The sequence below is a fragment of the Salmo trutta genome, chromosome 28 (assembly GCF_901001165.1).
Source record: "Salmo trutta chromosome 28, fSalTru1.1, whole genome shotgun sequence".
Classification (NCBI taxonomy): Eukaryota; Metazoa; Chordata; class Actinopteri; order Salmoniformes; family Salmonidae; genus Salmo; species Salmo trutta.
Genome location: NC_042984.1, coordinates 21,127,420 through 21,147,207, shown reverse-complemented (window position 1 = coordinate 21,147,207; position 19,788 = coordinate 21,127,420). Strand labels below are relative to the sequence as shown.

General features: G+C 39.8%; 1 protein-coding gene across 7 annotated transcripts; it reads right to left on the bottom strand.

The window, feature by feature from the left end:
• Window positions 1-9: 9 nt before the first annotated feature.
• On the bottom strand, window positions 10-19,567 carry lemd1 (LEM domain containing 1). Of its 7 annotated transcripts, none has more exons than XM_029719143.1 (10): window positions 19,492-19,567; window positions 6,265-6,370; window positions 6,052-6,174; window positions 4,344-4,408; window positions 3,991-4,065; window positions 2,217-2,312; window positions 1,984-2,079; window positions 1,724-1,813; window positions 1,172-1,236; window positions 10-852 (listed from the first exon to the last, which is right to left on the bottom strand). In XM_029719143.1, exons 1-10 carry the CDS (start codon window positions 19,495-19,497, stop codon window positions 573-575), a joined length of 1,002 nt encoding a protein of 333 aa, XP_029575003.1. In that variant the 5' UTR covers window positions 19,498-19,567; the 3' UTR covers window positions 10-572. The 7 variants fall into 7 exon arrangements, with proteins under 7 accessions (XP_029575003.1, XP_029575004.1, XP_029574999.1 ...); XM_029719144.1 differs by lacking the exon at window positions 19,492-19,567 and adding an exon at window positions 11,533-11,643; XM_029719139.1 differs by lacking the exon at window positions 19,492-19,567 and adding an exon at window positions 10,940-11,334.
• Between the last annotated feature and the right edge of the window lie 221 nt (window positions 19,568-19,788).

Genomic DNA, 19,788 nt, shown 5'->3' with positions numbered 1-19,788 from the left:
AAGACAGAACATGTCAAATGCTCTTTATTCAAATTAACTCAGACAACTACACAATAAGTAGCTCTTGAAAAATCAACAAAAAAACTTGCATGTTTCATATTACACTGAAATCCCTGACATTTTGTCTTGACCACATCTTTGGTGAGCTCCACATAATGCTTGACTTGTTTTTGATAACAAGGCCACGAACAAAACCAACAGTGTAACTTATACTGTAACTCCATGAATTTGTCATTGAGACATACTTTTATTAAATACAAAAACTCCATTTAGTTACAAATTTCATACACGTTTTTATTATTTAAAAAAAATGTAGGCCTAGTCACTTGTTTTCTGCACTTGCACTGATCCTGTATGCATTTGAACAGCACAGTAGGTTTCACTGTAACACTTTCGAACCAACAGGATTGTCCAAAGGAGAATGACACCAGAGCCATATATAGAGATTTAAAAAAAGGCTTTGAATGATGGTAACAAAATGATGTTCCACACAACAACTGTAAACCAATGTGTGGAGTATTGAGGAGGAGCAGGGGAATTATGCCTCCCTAGAGAACGAGCAGAGGAATATCCTAGGGATCAGCCTGGAGGGACAGCCCCTCAGTCTCCGTCTCCATGCTGAGGTTGTCCAGCAAAGCCACAAAGGGATTGGCCAAGCTATCCTCCATGGAAGCATAGATGAGGTAGAGGAGGCAGGCCACGATGAAGAAGACCAGGATCTGGACCCACAGAGGAACCAGGCGAGGCTCCACTGCCCATCGCTGTAGGGTCATGGGACTAGCAGGGAGGTCTGGGTATTTAAACTGGACCGGACGCCCCGCTGCACCCTTGATAGGCCTCCGACGTGTGGCACTGGAATAAAGGGGGGAATTAGCAACATCGTCGTACCCAAATACTATAGGTACATGGAATATAAGTAGACTTAGATAGGATGTAAACCAGAATTCTCTAACCCTGGTCCTAAAGAGCTGCTGGGGCTGATGCGTTTTGTTTTAGTACTGTATATGAAGGAACCAATAGATTGCAGAATAACCCAGACAGGGTACCTTTCAATTAAAATACCGGTAGCAACTGACTGCTTAACCAGGTTTGGACAAAGCCTGATGTGACTGCAGGCTTCCTTAATTTATAGTCTACTGTGTAGTGTATTTTTATGAGAGACTGGACTTACACAATGCCAGTTGGTGTGGGTTCTGTCTCTGGGAACATCTCCATCAGAACATCTGTGACTGGCTCCTAAAGACCAGACAAACAGAAGCACATATCAGAGACTGACACACACCAAAATAGATGAGAGGAAAGAGAAGTGTCCACACCAGTGTCCGCCCTCACCACCTTAAAACAGGTCAGGTGGAATGCCAAAAATAGGTAATTAAAAAAGTTAGGGGAAACAGGAAAGTCAGATAAAGACACTTGTGGTTATTGTGCTAGCTAGACCATAAGATTAAAGACCTCAAGTGAAAGTACAGTCAACTAATGTATCAACCTTTTCTTAGTAAAACATTAATTTAGGTATGAATGAGCACTAATTAAACCACTGGCTTGGTTATATACATGAAGACCCACCTAATTAAACTCACATACTGACAGTCAATTTATAAACAGAGTAATAGAGTGAGCCCTGCAGATCTGCATGTAGACATGAAAGCACAAGTATATGAACTGTTGAAAGAGCATAAAGAAAGAATCTAAAAGACTTGGGTAAACAAGCTAATGTATGTGCCTTGATTTGCCGTTTGAAAAGGGATGTCTTAGGGGTGATGAATAGGGATCTGTTTGTCATCGTATACTTGTCCACTGTCGCCGCTTCCTGCTAAAATAGGTGAGAAACAACGCAAATGAAATGTTACATCCTCGTTTCCCTCTCAGCCCTGTACACCCACACAATGTTTACCACAGCCCAGTGAATCACATAAACCCTATAACCACCAACACCAGCCTGTCACTGATAAGATTATTGAACTGTTTGTGAGTACTACTGACCCAGTAGGGCCTGGGGCAAGGTCCTTGATTACTACTCCTGTTGTTCCCTCTCTTGATTTCTGGTCCACTACTGGAGAGAGGGATCCGACTCTCAAACTGTAGTTCCAGAGGAAAAGGTAAATACAGCATATCACTCCCTCATCACTCCAGTGGAGATTGATAGAATTGCATATTTTACATAGTAAATATGATCATTAAGACTAGATACCAAAACCAGTTCAAAACAAACTTCCCTCCTCCACCATCTGAGTAATGCTGAAGCTCTGAGAGAACGAAGAGGAGGAGTCAACATCACAACCGCCTCTCAGAGACACAGACTGGGGCGACACCTGCAGGGGTTAGGACAGAACTTAAAAAGAAATATACACCAACAGCTTGCTTGAGATCCCTTAGAAGATACTCTCCATAAGTGAAAGAAACCCACCAAAATCCTTACACCATCTTTGGAGTGAGAAAAGAGTGCCCAGACTCATTCACATTTTATACTGAACAAAAATCTAAACGCAAAATGTAAAGTGTTTGTCCTATGTTTCATGAGCTAAAATTAAATATCCCAGAAATGTTCCATATGCACAAAAATCTTATTTCTCTCAAATTTTGTGTACAAATTTATTTACTTCCCTGTTAGTGAGCATTTCTCCTTTGCCAAGATAATCCATCCACCTGACTGGTATGGCATATCAAGAAGCGGATTAAACAGCATGATCATTACACAGGTGTACCTTGTGCTGGGGAAAATAAATGGCCACTCTTAAATGTGAAGTTTTGTCACACAACACAATGCCACAGATGTCTCAAGTTGAAGGAGTGTGCAATTGGCATGCTGACTGCAGGAATGTCCACCAAAGCTATTGCCAGAGAATTGAATGTTAATTTCTCTACCATAAGCCGCCTCCTTCATTTTAGAGAATTTGGCAGTACGTCCAACCGGCTTCACAACCGTAGACCACGTGTAACCACGCCAACCTAGGACCTCCACTTCCGGCTTCTTCACCTGCAGGATCGTCTGAGACTAGCCACCCAGACAACTGATGAAACTGAGGAGTTTTTCTGTCTGTAATAAAGCCCTTTTGTGGGGAAAACTCATTCTGATTGGCTGGGCCTGGCTCCCCAGTGAGTGGGCCTGGCTCCCAAGTGGGTGGGCCTATGCCCTCCCATGGCTGCTCCCCTGCCCAGGACTACTCTCTGTTTATTATCTATGCATAGTCACTAACTCTACCTACATGTACATATTACCTCGACTAACCGGTGCCCCTGCACATTGACTCTGTACCGGTAGCCCGTATATAGCCTCGCTATTGTTATTTTACTGCTGACGTTTAATTATATTGTTACTTTTGTTTTGTTTTTTACTTAAGAATATTTAAGAAAAATAAGTGTTAAAGCATCATTGGTTAAGGGCTTGTAAGTATTTCACCTGTTGTATTCGGCACGTGACAAAGAAAATTGTATTTCATTTTAATGAATTTATTTCAATTGACTGATTTCCTTATATGAACTTTAACTCAGTAAAACCGTTGAAATTGTTGCATGTTGCGTTTATATTTTTTTGTTCAGTATATATTAAATGAATTGCTAGCAGAAGGGGAGAGATCCCCTGCCCATTGAAGAGGAATGTCCTTAAAAAGTAAGTCGTTATGAAAGTGTTACAGTGGGAGGACGTTAGGTGAGTGTAGTGGTATATCCCTAAATATGTGGGCAGTCCTAGTACAGAGGATGTTCTGCTCAGCACATGCCCAGGGGTAACAGGTGAGGGGGAAGCTGCTGCCCCCACTCTGTTGTGGCAGACAACTCAGCCACATTCCCATGATACCATGCATTCCTCCTGGGATCGAATTCAAAGCGGCCCGGATCTCTTCGAAACAGCTGCCAGGGTGGCACCATTATCATCCCATTACACAAAAGCATTACCCTCATGAAATAATTCCATCACCCATTTTAAAACATTGAATTTGTGAATAAATAATACATAATGGTGCTGGTGGTATAATGAATAGGCAGATTTACCATTCTGGACAAAGGCATAAAACACTGATGATAGTGATAGTCCGTGTTTTTATTATTCCATGAGTGCGGTACCATCTATTAAAAGTAAGAAATAACTTAGCTGAGAACCACTCCTAAAATATAACATCTTTACATTGAGAGTTTTCATTATTAGATCCATGTCAAGAGATAACAATTACTGCCACCAGATGGCACTGCAGGCAATGTTCTCTCCTTTCATATCTTGAGGAACATGACATACTGTAACTGCAAAGGACATTTACTATTCTTAAAGAAAGGAATGAGAGGCTGAACATAGGTACTGATCTTTGCTTTGATCACAGGTCTTAATACCAGAGTATGAATGCACTCACCCGCATGTCAACGTGCAGGTTTTCCTCCATTAATGACACTGTCTCGTGGCTTCCTTGTTGTGAACCTGCAAAATCAGAGGCAGAAACCCATTCGATTAGATTGATTGCTGGTATATCAGCACAGTAGGAGGTAAATTTATTTATCAACACATATACATTACCAGTCAAAAGTTGACACATCTACTCATTCAAGGGTTTTTATTTATTTTACGATATTATAGAATAATAGTGAAGACATCAAAACTATGAACTAACACATATGGAATAATGTAGGAACCAAAAAAAAAAAAAAAAAAAAGTGTTAAACAAATCAAAATACATTTTATATTCTTCAAGGTAGCCACCCTCTGCCTTGATGACAGCTTTGCACTCTTGGCGTTCTCTCAACCAACTTCATGAGGTAGTCACCTGGAATGCATTTCAATTAACAGGTGTGCCTTGTTAAAAGTTCAAATGTGGGATTTATTTCCCTTAATGCGTTTGAGCCAATCAGTTGTGATAAGGTAGGGGTGGAATAAAGAAGATTTGGTAAAAGACGAAGTCCATATTATGGCAAGAACAGCTCAAATAAGCAAAGAGAAACAACAGTCCATCATTACTTTAAGACATGAAGGTCAGACAATCCTGAAAATGTCAAGTACTTTGAAAAAGTTTCTTCAAGTGCAGTTGCAAAACCCATCAAGTGCTATGATGAAACTGGCTCTCATGAGGGCCGCCACATGAATGGAAGACGCAGAGTTACCTCTGCTGCAGAGGATACGTTCATTAGAGTTACCAGCCTAAGAAATTGCAGCCCAAATAAATGCCTCACAGAGATCAAGTAACAGACACATGTCAACATCAACTGTTCAGAGGAGACTGTGTGAATCAGGCCTTCATGGTAGAATTGCAGCAAAGAAACCACTACTAAAGGACATCAATAAGAAAATATTTAATTGGGCTAAAAAACACTAGCAATGGACATTAGACCGGTGGAAATCTGTCCTTTGGTCTGATGAGTCCAAATTTGAGATTTTTGGTTCCATCCGCCGTGTCTTTGTGAGACGCAGAGTAGTTGAACGGATGATCTCCGCATGTGTGGTTCCCACCGTGAAGCATGAGAAGGTGTGATGTGTGGGGGGTGCTTTGCTGGTGACACTGTCAGTGATTTATTTAGAATTCAAGGCACACTTAACCAGCATGGCTACCATAGCATTCTGCAGCGATATCCCATCTGGTTTGCGCTTAGTGAGACTATCATTTGTTTTTCAACAGGACAATGACCCAACACACCTCCAGGCTGTGTAAGGGCTATTTGACCAAGAAGGACAGCGAAGGAGTGCCACATCAGATCACCCGACCTCAACCTAACTGAGATGGTTTGGGATGAGTTGAAGGAAACGCAGCCAGCGAGTGCTCAGCATATGTGGGAACTCCTTCAAGACAATTGGAAAAGCTGGTTGAGAGAATGCCAAGAGTGTGCAAAGCTGTCATTTAACACTTTTTTGGTTACTACATGATTCCAAATGTGTTATTTCATAGTTTGTCTTCACTATTATTCTACAATGTAGAAAATTGTAAAAATAAGGAAAAATCTTTGAATGAGTAGGTGTGTCCAAAGTACTATATATATATATATATATATATATATATATACACACACACACACACACACACTTCACCCTGATCCCAAAGTTGACATTAGAAAGTTACATCTTAATGATCATACCCGGCTCTTCCTCCCCTTCACTGTCTGAGTACTGGTCTGCATCCCCTGTGCCACCGTTCTGCCTGGGCTGGGCAGGTTTTAGTAGCCGCTGCAACTTCCTCTCATATATAGACCTAGTGGTGGCTATCACACAAATATTAGATGAGAATACATTGTATAATAATATAGATAAATAGACCGTCTGTAAACAGAGTAGCCTGGGAATAATCTCACCGACAATGGGTCCAGCTTCCACTCCATATTTGAGCAGTGTGGTCTTGAGCTTGTCATCTGTCAGTACACTGGGGTCTAACATCTCTGGATCTTTCTCCTCCTCTTCCTGTGGGGACAGGAAATTACCATGTATGATGAAAACACATCACACAACTTTTACCATAACTGAGAACGGTCTCTTAAACTAGACAGGGTAAAACACAGTCATGTTGATCATGATAGAAACATACATGTATCATGTCTACTATAATGACAATTGAATGCTGAATCAAACATCATGATAAGCTAGCTGTTACAGCAGAACATCAATATAACGGCAAGTTGTACAAAGTGGTTTAATAGCGGTTCAAATTCCACACCCATTACAGCTTCTATAGAAGACACCCTGTTTGTCTACAATTCAACTTATCCATAATGCTTGGTTCTAGCCTTTATTGAAAAATACTTCAGTGTTCATATATATTAATTGACAGACTAGCAGACTAGCTGACAGTACTGTAAGTTGCAAAGACGACAATCAGGTACAGCAGCAGCAGCCTTTGAAAGCATCAAGCATGTGTTCGACCAGAGAAAGCAGCTGAGAAGACATCTGAGAACACAACCCCGGGTGTCGCTAGTTACCAGAGCCAAAGTCACCATTACAGCTAAACCAAATCAAATCGCATTTGTCAAATGTGCTGAAAACAACAGGTGTACACCTTACCGTGAAATGCTTACTTACAAGCCCTTATCCAACAATGCAGTTAAGAAAATATTTACTAAATAAACAGAAAAAAGTAACATAATAAAATAACAATAATATACCGAGTCAATGTGAATGGGGTACAGGTTAGTCAAGGTAATATGTACATGTAGGTAAGGGTAAAGTGACTACGGATAGATAATAAACAGCAGTGTAAAAAAAAAAGGGGGGGGGGGGGCAATGCAAATAGTCCAGGTATCCATTTGATTAGTTGTTCAGCAGATTTATGGCTTGGGGGTAGAAGCTGTTAAGGAGCCTTTTCGACCTAGACTTGACGCTCTGGTACCACTTGCCGTGCGATAGCAGAGAGAACAGGCTATGACTTGGGTGGCTGGAGTCTGACAATTCTTTGGGGCTTCCTCTGACACGCCTAGTATAGAGGTCCTGGATGGCAGGAAGCTTGGCCCCAGTGATGTACTGGGCCGTATGATAGTGCTGCGTGGGTTGACTCATAACCCGCCAGTCCCCGCAGGCTGGGTTTAGGGTCATTAAATATTGTGTGGCTGTAGGGCGGGCGGGTGGCTGGCTGGCAGGTGGAATAAAGAGAAACAATACCTTTAAAAAAAACAAATGTATAATTATTGTGCAATTTACATAATGTACATTGAGGTTTTTCTTTCATTATTTTAGGCTATCTGGAATTAGTGCATAACCCTAAACTTTAGGGCTTAACTGTATGCTCGCCAAATTGCCTACACAGCTAATCCCCAAATGATGCTTTTGGGAATGGGAAGAAAACGTTAACATCAATCCACGGAGGCAAAAAGAATAAGATAAATGCTGCGAAAGGAGAGCTGAAAATAAAGAGAAGGGAGGGCCAGACAAGTAATGTTAGGAAAAGATTTGGTGAAGTGGTAAGAGGATGATAGCAGTGCCAGCTGTTATGTGACCCGATTCAGGAAACTAGGCGTATGTCACAAGTCACAACTTCACAGGAGAGCTGTTTGAATGTAAAAAAATATTTTTATGTGATGATTGTGAGGTGCTTTACAAATTTGACAGTCACAAGACTGGACTTCAAATAGGCCTATGGCATGTCAGGGGAACTGTAGCCTACTGTTGAGATGGGTTAAATGAAAACTGAAATCTGGACGACTAACCAGAGTAACCTACTGTTAATAATACTAGTCCTGTGTGAATCCACATCCCTGTGTTTTGAGACAAAATGTCTGAGTTTTACAGGTGTTGCTCGCGGTTTGAGCAAGGAAGCAAGACCTGAGTGGATAAATTGAACAAAGTGCTACGCATAGCCTATATATGAATGACGTACATGTAACAACTTTCACTGTGAATGCTTTTGTTTATATGTTTTGTGCGAATGAATTGAACATCGCCAAATGCATCAAAAACAAATGTTGTGCCTGTTTAATGCAACCCTTGCTGTTAATAGATCGCAAAGCAGCATACAACTGAGCTACACGTTTGGAACAAGTTCACTTTCTCATCCATAGCCTAAAAATGCATATCAAGTGCAAGTTAACTGTTAAACGCATCTGAAGGCTGGGGGGCATTTAGGAAGTCTTCTACTGCGGATCGGTAAAATATCCTAATGATTATGATCACACTTCCTCAATTCAAATATTATGGCGACACTATAATAAAGATGGTTTGGTATGGTTTAGAAACTTGGGAACCAAGCTCGAGTTATCAGTGTATCCTGTTATCGGCTGGACTTGTTGAAATATCTTCACACCTAGAAAAATTCAGTCAAAACGGTCAATTCTAAAAACAATAATTACAGGGGGCATATCCCGTCTGAATTGTCCTCAGGAATAAGGGATATAACGGTAATAAATACATAACCAACGTTCTCTAGTAAAAACTAGTCCTGTGCAAATTGGGCTATAGTCTTAAGCAATAAGGCACGAGGGGGTGTGGTATATGGCCAATATACCACGGCTAAGGGCTATTCTTAGGCACGACGAGTGCCTGGACACAGCCCTTAGCCGTGATATATTGGCCATATACCACAAACCACCGAGGTGCCTTATTGCTACTGGTTACCAACGTAATTAGAGCAGTAAAAATAACATGTTTCATCATACCTGTGGTATACGGTCTGATATACCACAGCTGTCAGCCAATCAGCATTCAGGACTGGTAGCACACAGTTTATAATTAATAATAACTCCTGCAAAATTAAGCATTTTTTGCAGTAAAATAATACACCAAATGTCAGCAAAATTTGGATTTGGGAACAGGAGTGGAGAAATATGATTGATTGATTTCTTCATCTTGAGAGAATGCAATGCTCAGTTAGATACGATCTGTAGAGGTGCTGTCTTCATCATAAAAGCATAATAAAAGTTGATAGTATTTCAACCACATAAAATATGCATTGCTTTATTGTATTTTCATCCCAGTCCATAAACGTCTTTGCTCCGCAAAAGATGACAGAGAAAACTTTACCGATGTCAACTACTATAGATTGATAGAATGAATTCTTCAATCTATTACATTATTATTTTGTGCAAGGGTATATTTAGTCGTCAAGGGCAACATATAATGACAAAAGAAAAGCTACAAGTATCTCATTATAGACAAGTTGACTAACAAATAGCCTAACAAAATGTTGTAAATTATAAGCAGAAACATATCTAAATCGGGCAAAACAAAATCCTGCACCCTCTGTCAAAAAAATCGTTCCGCAGTCTTTGACTGAAGCCTATAGCACATTTTCTATATTTGCGGGTTAGGGCCTCAGATTTTCACTTATCACATATAGTCGTGCGGTTCCGGATGGGTTATTAGAAATTGCGGGCCGGTGAACAAACAGCTGACCCGAGCACCACTACAGTAAGCACTTCCCTCTGTACCGCCTTACAGTCGGATGCCGAGCAGTTGCCATACCAGGCGGTGATGCAACCAGTCAGGATGCTCTCGATGGTGCCTATTTCTACAACGTATCTTCTTACAATCTGATTTGAAACCTAACCTCAACCACACTGCTAACCTTATGCCTAATCTTAAATTAAGACCAAAAAGCTAATTCTTGTTGAAAGCTTTAGTTAAGTGTGAAACCACACTGAATGATGGCATGGCATTGGTGACCCAGTTCTGGAAGACCCCCCCTTCATGGGCCCCTCCCTGCTACCTTCACCCTCCCCTGCCCCCCTCTGCAGACCAGCCAGCCAGTATAGCTGACCTTGCAGAGATCAGGGTATTAGTTGATATGGGGTTACAACAGCTGCATGCAACCTTGTGTCCTTCCTTTACTATAGGCAGTCACCCTGGGACAGTATCAAGAACATGTTTAACTTAGTTTACCAGAAGATCTGACCCCATAGACATAGTAAACACTGCATGCTAAAATGTTAGTATGGTATAAAGTACAGTAAAGTATAGTATTAGTTTATAGTTGACTACCTCTGCTAAGCTAAAACCATTTGAACGTCCCCTGGTGAGCAAATGACTGAATAAGGGAGGGACACATAACATTATACAACGGGTGGGTCTAATCCTGGATGCTGATAAAACCGAATAAATTACTTATGATCAGAGTTTATATGAGATCGATTCCTATTCCCAAATAGATTAGGAGGACTGGGTATAGAAAGCTCAATTGATCTAGATCAGAACACATATGTTGCCTTGATCCAGTATACTTTATAAAGCGTTTCACTCGAGCTACTTGATCCAAATAATTAGCTAGCCATCCGATTGACATGATATGGCATTACCATGGCATTTTTTTGCCTTTACCTCCCTTATCTCACATCATTTGCTCACATTGTATATAGTCTTATTTTTTTCTACTGTATTATTGACTGTATGTTGTTTACTCCATGTGTAACTCTGTGTTGTTGTATGTTGTCGAACTGCTTTGCTTTATCTTGGCCAGGTCGCAATTGTAAATGAGAACTTGGTCTCAACTTGCCTACCTGGTTAAATAAAGGTGAAATAAAATAAATAAATAAAAATATCTCTACTTACAAAGTCCTGACTGTCCTGTACTTCCACAACATCGTCATCTTCCTCATCACTAGAGAAATCTGCAGCACTTTTCTGAACGATATGTTTCAAATATAGTTCCACATAAACTTGCTTCTTGCTCTCCACCGCAGGCAGGGTGACGTTGTGGGCTATTAACTCCGACTTCAGTCTCGGCTTGGAGAACTGAGCGGGGTCTTCTACAAACACGGGCATGTCACGCGGGGCCGACCAATACACCAAAGCAAGCAATATGCCAACTTGTTTAGCAAGCTAGCTATTCAAGTAAAGAGACGGTCCAATGCCAATGAACCAGCAATCGTTGCTAGCTAGCTACGGCGTCACTCAGCCGGAGAAACAGGTGCTGCCTGGTAGAGGGCAGAGGGCACGAGTTACTTGATTTGCCAGGCAACAGTCAAGCAAGCAGCTGCAACTGTAGGAGCTACAGTAAGTTAGCTAACTAAGCTAATTGAATCAGACAAGTCATGATTCCTTAGCTACGTCAGTGGCATTTCACTTTAATAATATTAACTGACATTAGTTGTTGATACCGTTTTTATGCATTATTTAGCGCTCATACCCTTTAAAATAGTTACCTTTGTTTGGCTGGTACTGCAGTGAAGGCAAGGTTCGGTTGTCGGCTGTTTTTCTGATTTGGCGCCAAATGACTTTTGTGTCGCTTCTTGATTAAATGCTTTTTCAAATCACACTTTGACTAAATACTTTTCTACATTTACATGTGAGGCTGGCTGGGGCATCATTTGGGGAAGCAACAGGTAGATTTTTCTACTTTACCAGGTTTGTCATATATATATATATATATATATATATATATATATATATATAAGTCGGAAGTTTACCTACACTTTAGTCAAATACATTTAAACTCAGTTTCACAATTTCTGACATTTAATTTTTGTAAAAAATCCCTGTTTTAGGTCAGTTAGGATCACCACATTATTTTCAGAATGTGAAATGTAAGAATAATAGAGAGAATGAATTATTTCAGCATTTATTTCTTTCATCACATTCCCAGCGGGTCAGAAGTTTACATACGCTCAGTATTTGGTAGCATTGCCTTTAAATTGTTTAACTTGGGTCAAACGTTTCAGGTAGCCTTCCACAAGCTTCCGACAATACGTTGGGTGAATTTTGGCCCATTCCTCCTGACAGAGCTGGTGTAACCGAGTCAGGTTTTTAGTCCTCCTTGCTCGCACAGGCTTTTTCAGTTCTGCCCACAAATTTTCTATGGGTTGAGGTCAAGGCTTTGGGATGGCCACTCCAATACCTTGACTTTGTTGTCCTTAAGCTATTTTGCCACAACTTTGGAAGTATGCTTGAGGTCATTGTCCATTTGGAAGACACATTTGTGACCAAGCTTAACCTTCCTGACTGATGTCTTGAGATGTTGCTTCAATATATCCACATAATTGTCCTTCCACATGATGCCATCTATTTTGTGAAGTGCACCAGTCCCTCCTGCAGCAATACACCTCCACAACATGATGCTGCCACTCCCGTGCTTCACGGTTGGGATGGTGTTCTTCGGCTTGCAAGCCTCCCCCTTTTCCTCCAAACATAACAATGGTCATTAAGGCCAAACAGTTCTGTTTTTGTTTCATCAGACCAGAGAACATTTCTCCAAAAAAGTATGATCTTTGTCCCCATGTGCAGTTGCAAACCGTAGTCTGGCTTTTTTATGGCAGCCTTTCAGGTTATGTCAATATAGGACTCGTTTTACTGTGGATATAGATGCTTTTGTACCTGTTTCCTCCAGCATCTTCACAAGGTCCTTTGCTGTTTGTTATTCTGGGATTGATTTGCACTTTTCGCACCAAAGTACGTTCATTTCTAGGAGACAGAATGCATCTCCTTCCTGAGCGGTATGATGGCTGCATGGTCCCATGGTATTTATACATGCGTACCATTGTTTGTACAGATGAAGGTGGTACCTTCAGGCGTTTGGAAATTGCTCACAAGGATGAACCAGACTTGTCTACAATTTTTTTCTGAGGTCTTGGCTGATTTCTTTTGATTTTCCCATGATGTCAAGCAAAGAGGCACTGAGTTTGAAGGTAGGCCTTGAAATACATTCACAGGTACAATTGACTCGAATTATGTCAATTAACCTATCAGAAGCTTCTAAAGCCATGACATAATTTTGGGGAATTTTCCAAGCTGTTTAAAGGCACAGTCAACTTAGTGTATGTAAACTTCTGACCCACTGGAATTGTGATACAGTGAATTTTAAGTGAAATAATCTGTTTGTAAACAATTGTTGGAAAAATGACTTGTGTCATGCACAAAGTAGATGTCCTAACCAACTTGCCAAAACTATAGTTTTTTAACAAGAAATTTGTGGAGTGGTTGAAAAATGAGTTTTAATGACTCCAACCTAAGTGTATGTAAACTTCCAACTTCAACTGTATGTGTGTATATATATGTGTGTGTATATATTGTATGTATGTATTTGTATGTGTGTTTGTGTGTGTATATATACATATATGTGTGTATATATATACATACATACATACATATATATATATATACATATAGTGTGTGTGTATATATATATATGTGTGTGTGTGTGTGTGTGTGTGTGTGTGTGTATGTATGTATATCTATGTGTATGTGTGTATATATATGTGTGTGTGTATATGTATATATTTGTATATATATATATGTATATATATATTATGTATGTATGTATTTGTATGTGTGTTTGTGTGTGTATATATATATGTGTGTGTGTGTGTGTGTGTGTGTATGTATATATATATATATATACGTACGTACATACATACATAGATACATACATACATACATACATACATACATACATACATACATATATATTATATATATTATGTATGTATGTATGTATTTGTATGTGTGTTTGTGTGTGTATATATATATATATATGTGTGTGTGTGTGTATGTGTGTGTGTGTGTGTGTATGTATATATATATATATACGTACGTACATACATACATACATACATACATACATACATATATATTATATATATTATGTATGTATGTATGTATTTGTATGTGTGTTTGTGTGTGTATATATATATGTGTGTGTGTGTGTATGTATGTATGTATATATATATATATGTACGTATGTACATACATACATACATACATACATACATACATACATATATATATACATATATATAGTGTGTGTGTGTATATATATATGTGTGTGTGTGTGTGTGTGTGTGTGTATATGTATGTATATCTATGTGTATGTGTGTATATATATGTGTGTGTGTATATGTATATATTTGTATATATATATATTATGTATGTATGTATTTGTATGTGTGTTTGTGTGTGTATATATATATATATGTGTGTGTGTGTGTATGTATATATATATATATATATACGTACGTACATACATACATACATACATACATACATACATACATACATACATACATACATATATATATAGTGTGTGTGTATATATATATGTGTGTGTGTGTGTGTATGTATATCTATGTGTATGTGTGTATATATATATGTGTGTGTATATGTATATATTTGTATATATATATATATATATATATATATATATATACTCACACATTATATATATATGTTATAGATGTTTCATTGTCAGGATAAACCTAAACATGCCCATACAGTACCTATGAGGAGGTCCACAGGTGATGTAACCTACCTCTGGCCCCGTCGTTTTCCATATCCTCCGGACCCTTCATAGTTATCCATTTTTCCTGCCATCTTCTGTCATTTAGGCTGGCATAAAGAATGCAAGACATTGGAAGAATGTGGAAGCTTGAGCATACAGTCATGCTTGCAGAAGAAAAGAGAGGATGCTTACTTGTTTACCGGCTTCGAAAGGTAGGCCTAAGCTATGCCCTATAGTATAGTATAGGACTTGAGTAACAAATATCCTGTTACCAGTTTGCCTACCTGTATGTAGGCTATGTGTCTGGGTTTGGTTTGTTTCCCATGAAGTCAAAGTGTTGGGCTTGGGTCCTCGTTTTGTTACAATTGTCTTACATTATTACACCCAGTGGCTACAGCAGCCATTCCCATCTTCCTGGCAGTTTTCTCAGAGACAGGTTTTATTTACTCCTTGAAAAGGTGGATGATGTGAGTATAACAGCTGTTTAAAAAGGATACACATGCCAAACAAGGTGACTGAGGCAGATTTACTGGCATGTGGACATAGACAGTGATAGAGTACAAACCTCATTGCATTTGCTCCAGGCAGGGAGGAGTGCCAGGTTTTTAAACAGTGCTCTAGGCATCTAGGCAGATGTAGATAGGGGACTGAGCAGCTGGAGGGAGGATAAGGATCTGACAGGATACTACATCCTATCTCCAACACAAAGCATAGAAGGTGTTTCTGCTTTAGGCTATCACTAAATGATGGACAGCTGATTTGATACATTTTCTGACAAAAAATATTTTTTGTCTATTTAAAATGTTATATGAAGATCCTATTGTTGATTTGGAGACCAGATTTTGTGATATCGATGGTTATTTTTTATTTTATTTAACCTTTATTTAACTAGGCAAGTCAGTTAAGAACAAATTCTTATTTTACAATGATGGCCTACCCCCGGCCAAACCCTCCACTCATCCGGACAACGCTGGGCCAATTGTGCGCCGCCCTATGAATCAATAAATAATAGATGTACAATAATTAAAGAGGCTATGACTATATGCAAGTGATAGAGGCAAAATGATATTCCTTCCTCATGGTCTATGTTTAGAATACAGTCGGTGCCCTGGTTGCGTTTCCACTCTGTACACAATGGCTTTAAACCCTACATGACATACCAGAGAGAAATCACATAGGAATAGAAAGCCATAGAACACAGGCGTGACTAAATGATCAGGGAAAACAACAAACTTCTGAATCATCCCAATGTGCTTCTTTTGTTTATTAGCCTCCACAATGTTATGCAGCAATATGTCGAGACAGATTATTTTAATATCAAAAGCTGGAAAAAGAGTAATTATAACAAGGGCAGGTTGCAGGTTGCACTGGTCAGGATTTAAAACTCATATCCCTTTCAATAATTGACCAAAGAAACTGTACTGTTAGTATTCAAGGCCTCGGAGGAAATAAATTATAGTATCTCATTATTCTTTTATTTTTCCAACTGATTCCTCGGTGAATGAACAAGACTTGTGTTTTTGACGGAGGAAACTCAAATATTAGGCTATATGTACAGTGATCCCTATTCAATGCATCATTCTAAAATATCTATCTGCAAGCCATTTAATACCCAATTACAGAAATACTCTTTCCAAATCTTTCAATCAATGTCTAAAGGGAAAAGGTAAAGCGTTAATCAAAAGGGTGTTTGTGGTTTTAAAGGGAAGCAGTGAATACAAGACAGATTACGTAAACAGTCATTTCTATTCAGTGGCAGGCCTCTTCCTGACGTTTGGAACCACAGACAAAGGATTGGAGAATGACCTCAGCATTGATTCATTCATGACTGAGACACAGAGAACTAAGCAGTTTTGGGTAATTAACTAAATCTTTGTGCAAGCAGAGGCAATATTTGGGATTGGGAACTGGACGATAAGCTTTAGTTGTATGGACAGAACAGTCTGCCCATTTAAGATATGCTATTTTTAGAGACTCAGCCTTGTTCAATCAAAACTGGTAGCCTAACAGTGTTTCCAGGATAAGTCCAAAACACACAACTCTCACACCTCAAGAATATTTTTTAATCAAAAACAATGCAATAGAAAGGATTTTTCTTCTGTTGCAAACCAATTCCCTTTACAGCATACCCAAAGCTATAGAGAAAGACATCCAAAAACGTTATTTAACAAAGGGGCCAACTGTACCTACCATTAGTGCAATGTCTTCTGTGCAGCCCTTCTGACTGAAATACATAAATCACTGTTAAAGGTCCAATGCAGCCATTTTTATCTTAATATCAAATCATTTCTGGGTAACAATTATGTACCTTACTGTGATTGTTTTTGTTTAAAATGTTCAAAAAGTAAAAAAAAAATGTGCTTCTTAGTAAAGAGCAATTTCTCAACCAAGAATTTTGCTAGGACTCTCTGGGAGTGGTCTGGTGGGGAGGGGGAAACTGAACACTAGCTGTTTTTGACAGAGAGGTTTGGAACTCTTTCTTATTGGCCTATGTACTAATTCACCGCCTGCTGATGTCACCAGGAAGGCCACAAGAACAGGTGGAAATTCAGGCTCTATTTTCTAAATGTTCTTACACTAAAATGGCATTATCATAATTTTCACAATTTCATAGTGTGGAAATATATATAAAACACAGGGAAATCATGTTTTTGACTACATTGGGCCTTTAACTCAATCACTGTTAACTCTCCCCTTCTCTTTATTGGTCTGTACCAGTCAGACACTTCCCCTGTTCACTTTATTCAGGTCATTCAAGCTGGCCATCTCTGCTGAGGAAAAAGTACAAACATAAAATGCCTGGATGCTGTAGTCTAGCTCAGGGAAGAAAATGGGGAACTGAGGAGGACAGAGGCAGTATTTGTTGAAATTGTATCGAGAGCAAAGCTGAGGTATTTGAGGCACAGGGGGGCCAGGTATTTGTCAGTCAGTGTTCAGGGTTTCTGGTGCTTTCTGTGTCTCCAACTCAAACAACAAAAGCCCCATTGAGGCAAGCTTTTTTTTCTCTGAACTCGAGCACAAAGCTTCCTGTACGGCTGTGACTGTCCACTGCAGAACAGGGCTTCTGCTCTGCAGTGGACAGTTATTCAGACAAAACACAAAGAGGGTAGGACGATTATAGACTGCCAACCAATTTTGTTCTTAAACCTGCACTTTGTCCATGTGGGGTTTGTAGACTGAGTATATTAAAACATTAAGAACACCTGCTCTTTCCATGACATAAACTGACCAGGTGAATCCAGGTGAAAACTATGATCCCGTATTGATGTCACTGGTAAATCCACTTCAATCCTTGTAGATGAAGGGGAGGAGACAGGTTAAAGAAGGATTTTTAAGCCTTTAGACAATTGAGACATGAATTGTGTATGTGTGCCATTCAGAGGGTGAATGGACAAGACAAAAGGTTGAAGTGCCTTTGAACGGGGTATGGTATTAGATGCCAGGCGCACCGGTTTGTGTCAAGAACTGCAATGCTGCTGGGTTTTTCATTTTCAGTTTCAATTTCCTGTATGTATCAAGAATGGTCCACCACCCAAAGGACATCCAGCCAACTTGACACAACTGTGGGAAGCATTGGAGTCAACATGGGCCAGCATCCCTGTGGAACGCTTTCGACACCTTGTGGAGTCCATGCCCTGACAAATTGAGGCTGTTCTGAGGATAAAAGGAGGTGCAACTTAATATTAGGAAGGTGTTCCTAATGTTTGGTACACTCAGTGTATATGGCTGTATTATAGGTGCAAAAGAGCCAGGCCATCTTCAGACCGAAAGTGTTCAGAGGACAGGTCAAAATACAATAGAACTAAGGCTACACTACAGTACATTCAGAGCTTGATTTGCACTGTCCTTTGTACCTGGAATTAATGCTTTAGATATGAAGGCCCTACAGTACCTAAAATATATGACAATGTTCTAGTAACTTACTGTACCATCTTGCCTGCCATTGTACTATTGTCCCATCTCATTATTATTCTGTTCTAATAGTCTCCCAGCCAGCCAGGGTGATCATTCATTTGTCCGGCAGACATTAGATGGCTATTATTGGTGAGAATATTCCCTGCTCACTTTTTTGGAAGGCAGTGAGCTCTCACACCCCTAATAAGTCTCCTTTCCCCAGACACCCAATTCAAACCCTGGGATGACAGCCCCTCTGGCCCCCTCCCTCCTTCAGATCCCATAACGCCAGGGAGCCTACTGATGCATGTCCAGGCATAAATTAGCAAGGCCTCTGCTCTGCTCTGCTGTGAGTCAGACACTGGCCAGACGATAAGGTGAATCTCAGGGAAGCACAGCCAGGAGGATTAGCACTAATCCCAAACATCCTACAACGTTTCATCTCCACTGGGAGCCAATTGAAGTCATTGTCACACTGTCAGACACACCAGAAGTGTGTGTCAGTGTGCATGTAATATATGTCTGTGTGGAATGTAATCACACATACTGTGGAGTAATGGACAAAACAAAATGAAGATAAAAAGAGATTCTAAGTGCAGAGGTTCTGGGTTGCCCTTCACTATTACAGTGCAGGATACGATACATTCCATTATTTGCAGTTGTGTTTTAAACTCCATCTCACAGAGGTATTTGCTTGTTTCCCTAATACACAGGAATAAGGGACAGCAATCAAATGTCTAGCGAGTCACATTGCAACCCACTATTCATTCAATACACATGCACCTACTACTGTCAGACTACACAGTCACTATCACAGACCAAACACTGCATTCTGTAAGCAGAAGAACAACAGTAAGATCTTCTTATTTGAAGCTGCTTTTTTCTTACAACCAGATAACAATTACCAAAACATGGACAAGTAGCTTTCACACACTAGCCCTAAGCCCACAGTTTACTGATGGGCAGATTTATTCGATGTAATAAATCTTTCACTTACCTCCATTTCCTCATCTTCTGGCTATGTCCTCGCTGGAGCGAGTAGGCTATGGCATCCCCTCAGCCTGATACTGTAGAGAGACAATGGGTAGTGGGGGGGAGGAGTTAATGTGTAAGCAGGAGGCGAGAGAGGAGTGGAGAGACCGAGGGAGTAAAGCAGAATGAAAATTGAAAGAGAGAGAGAGACCTTTGGAGGATCAATTGCTGACAATACTCACAAATTCACAAATCTGACGAAATGCTGCTGGAATGGCAATTTTAGAAACCCCAGTTGCCATGATGGAGAATAATCAAGCAA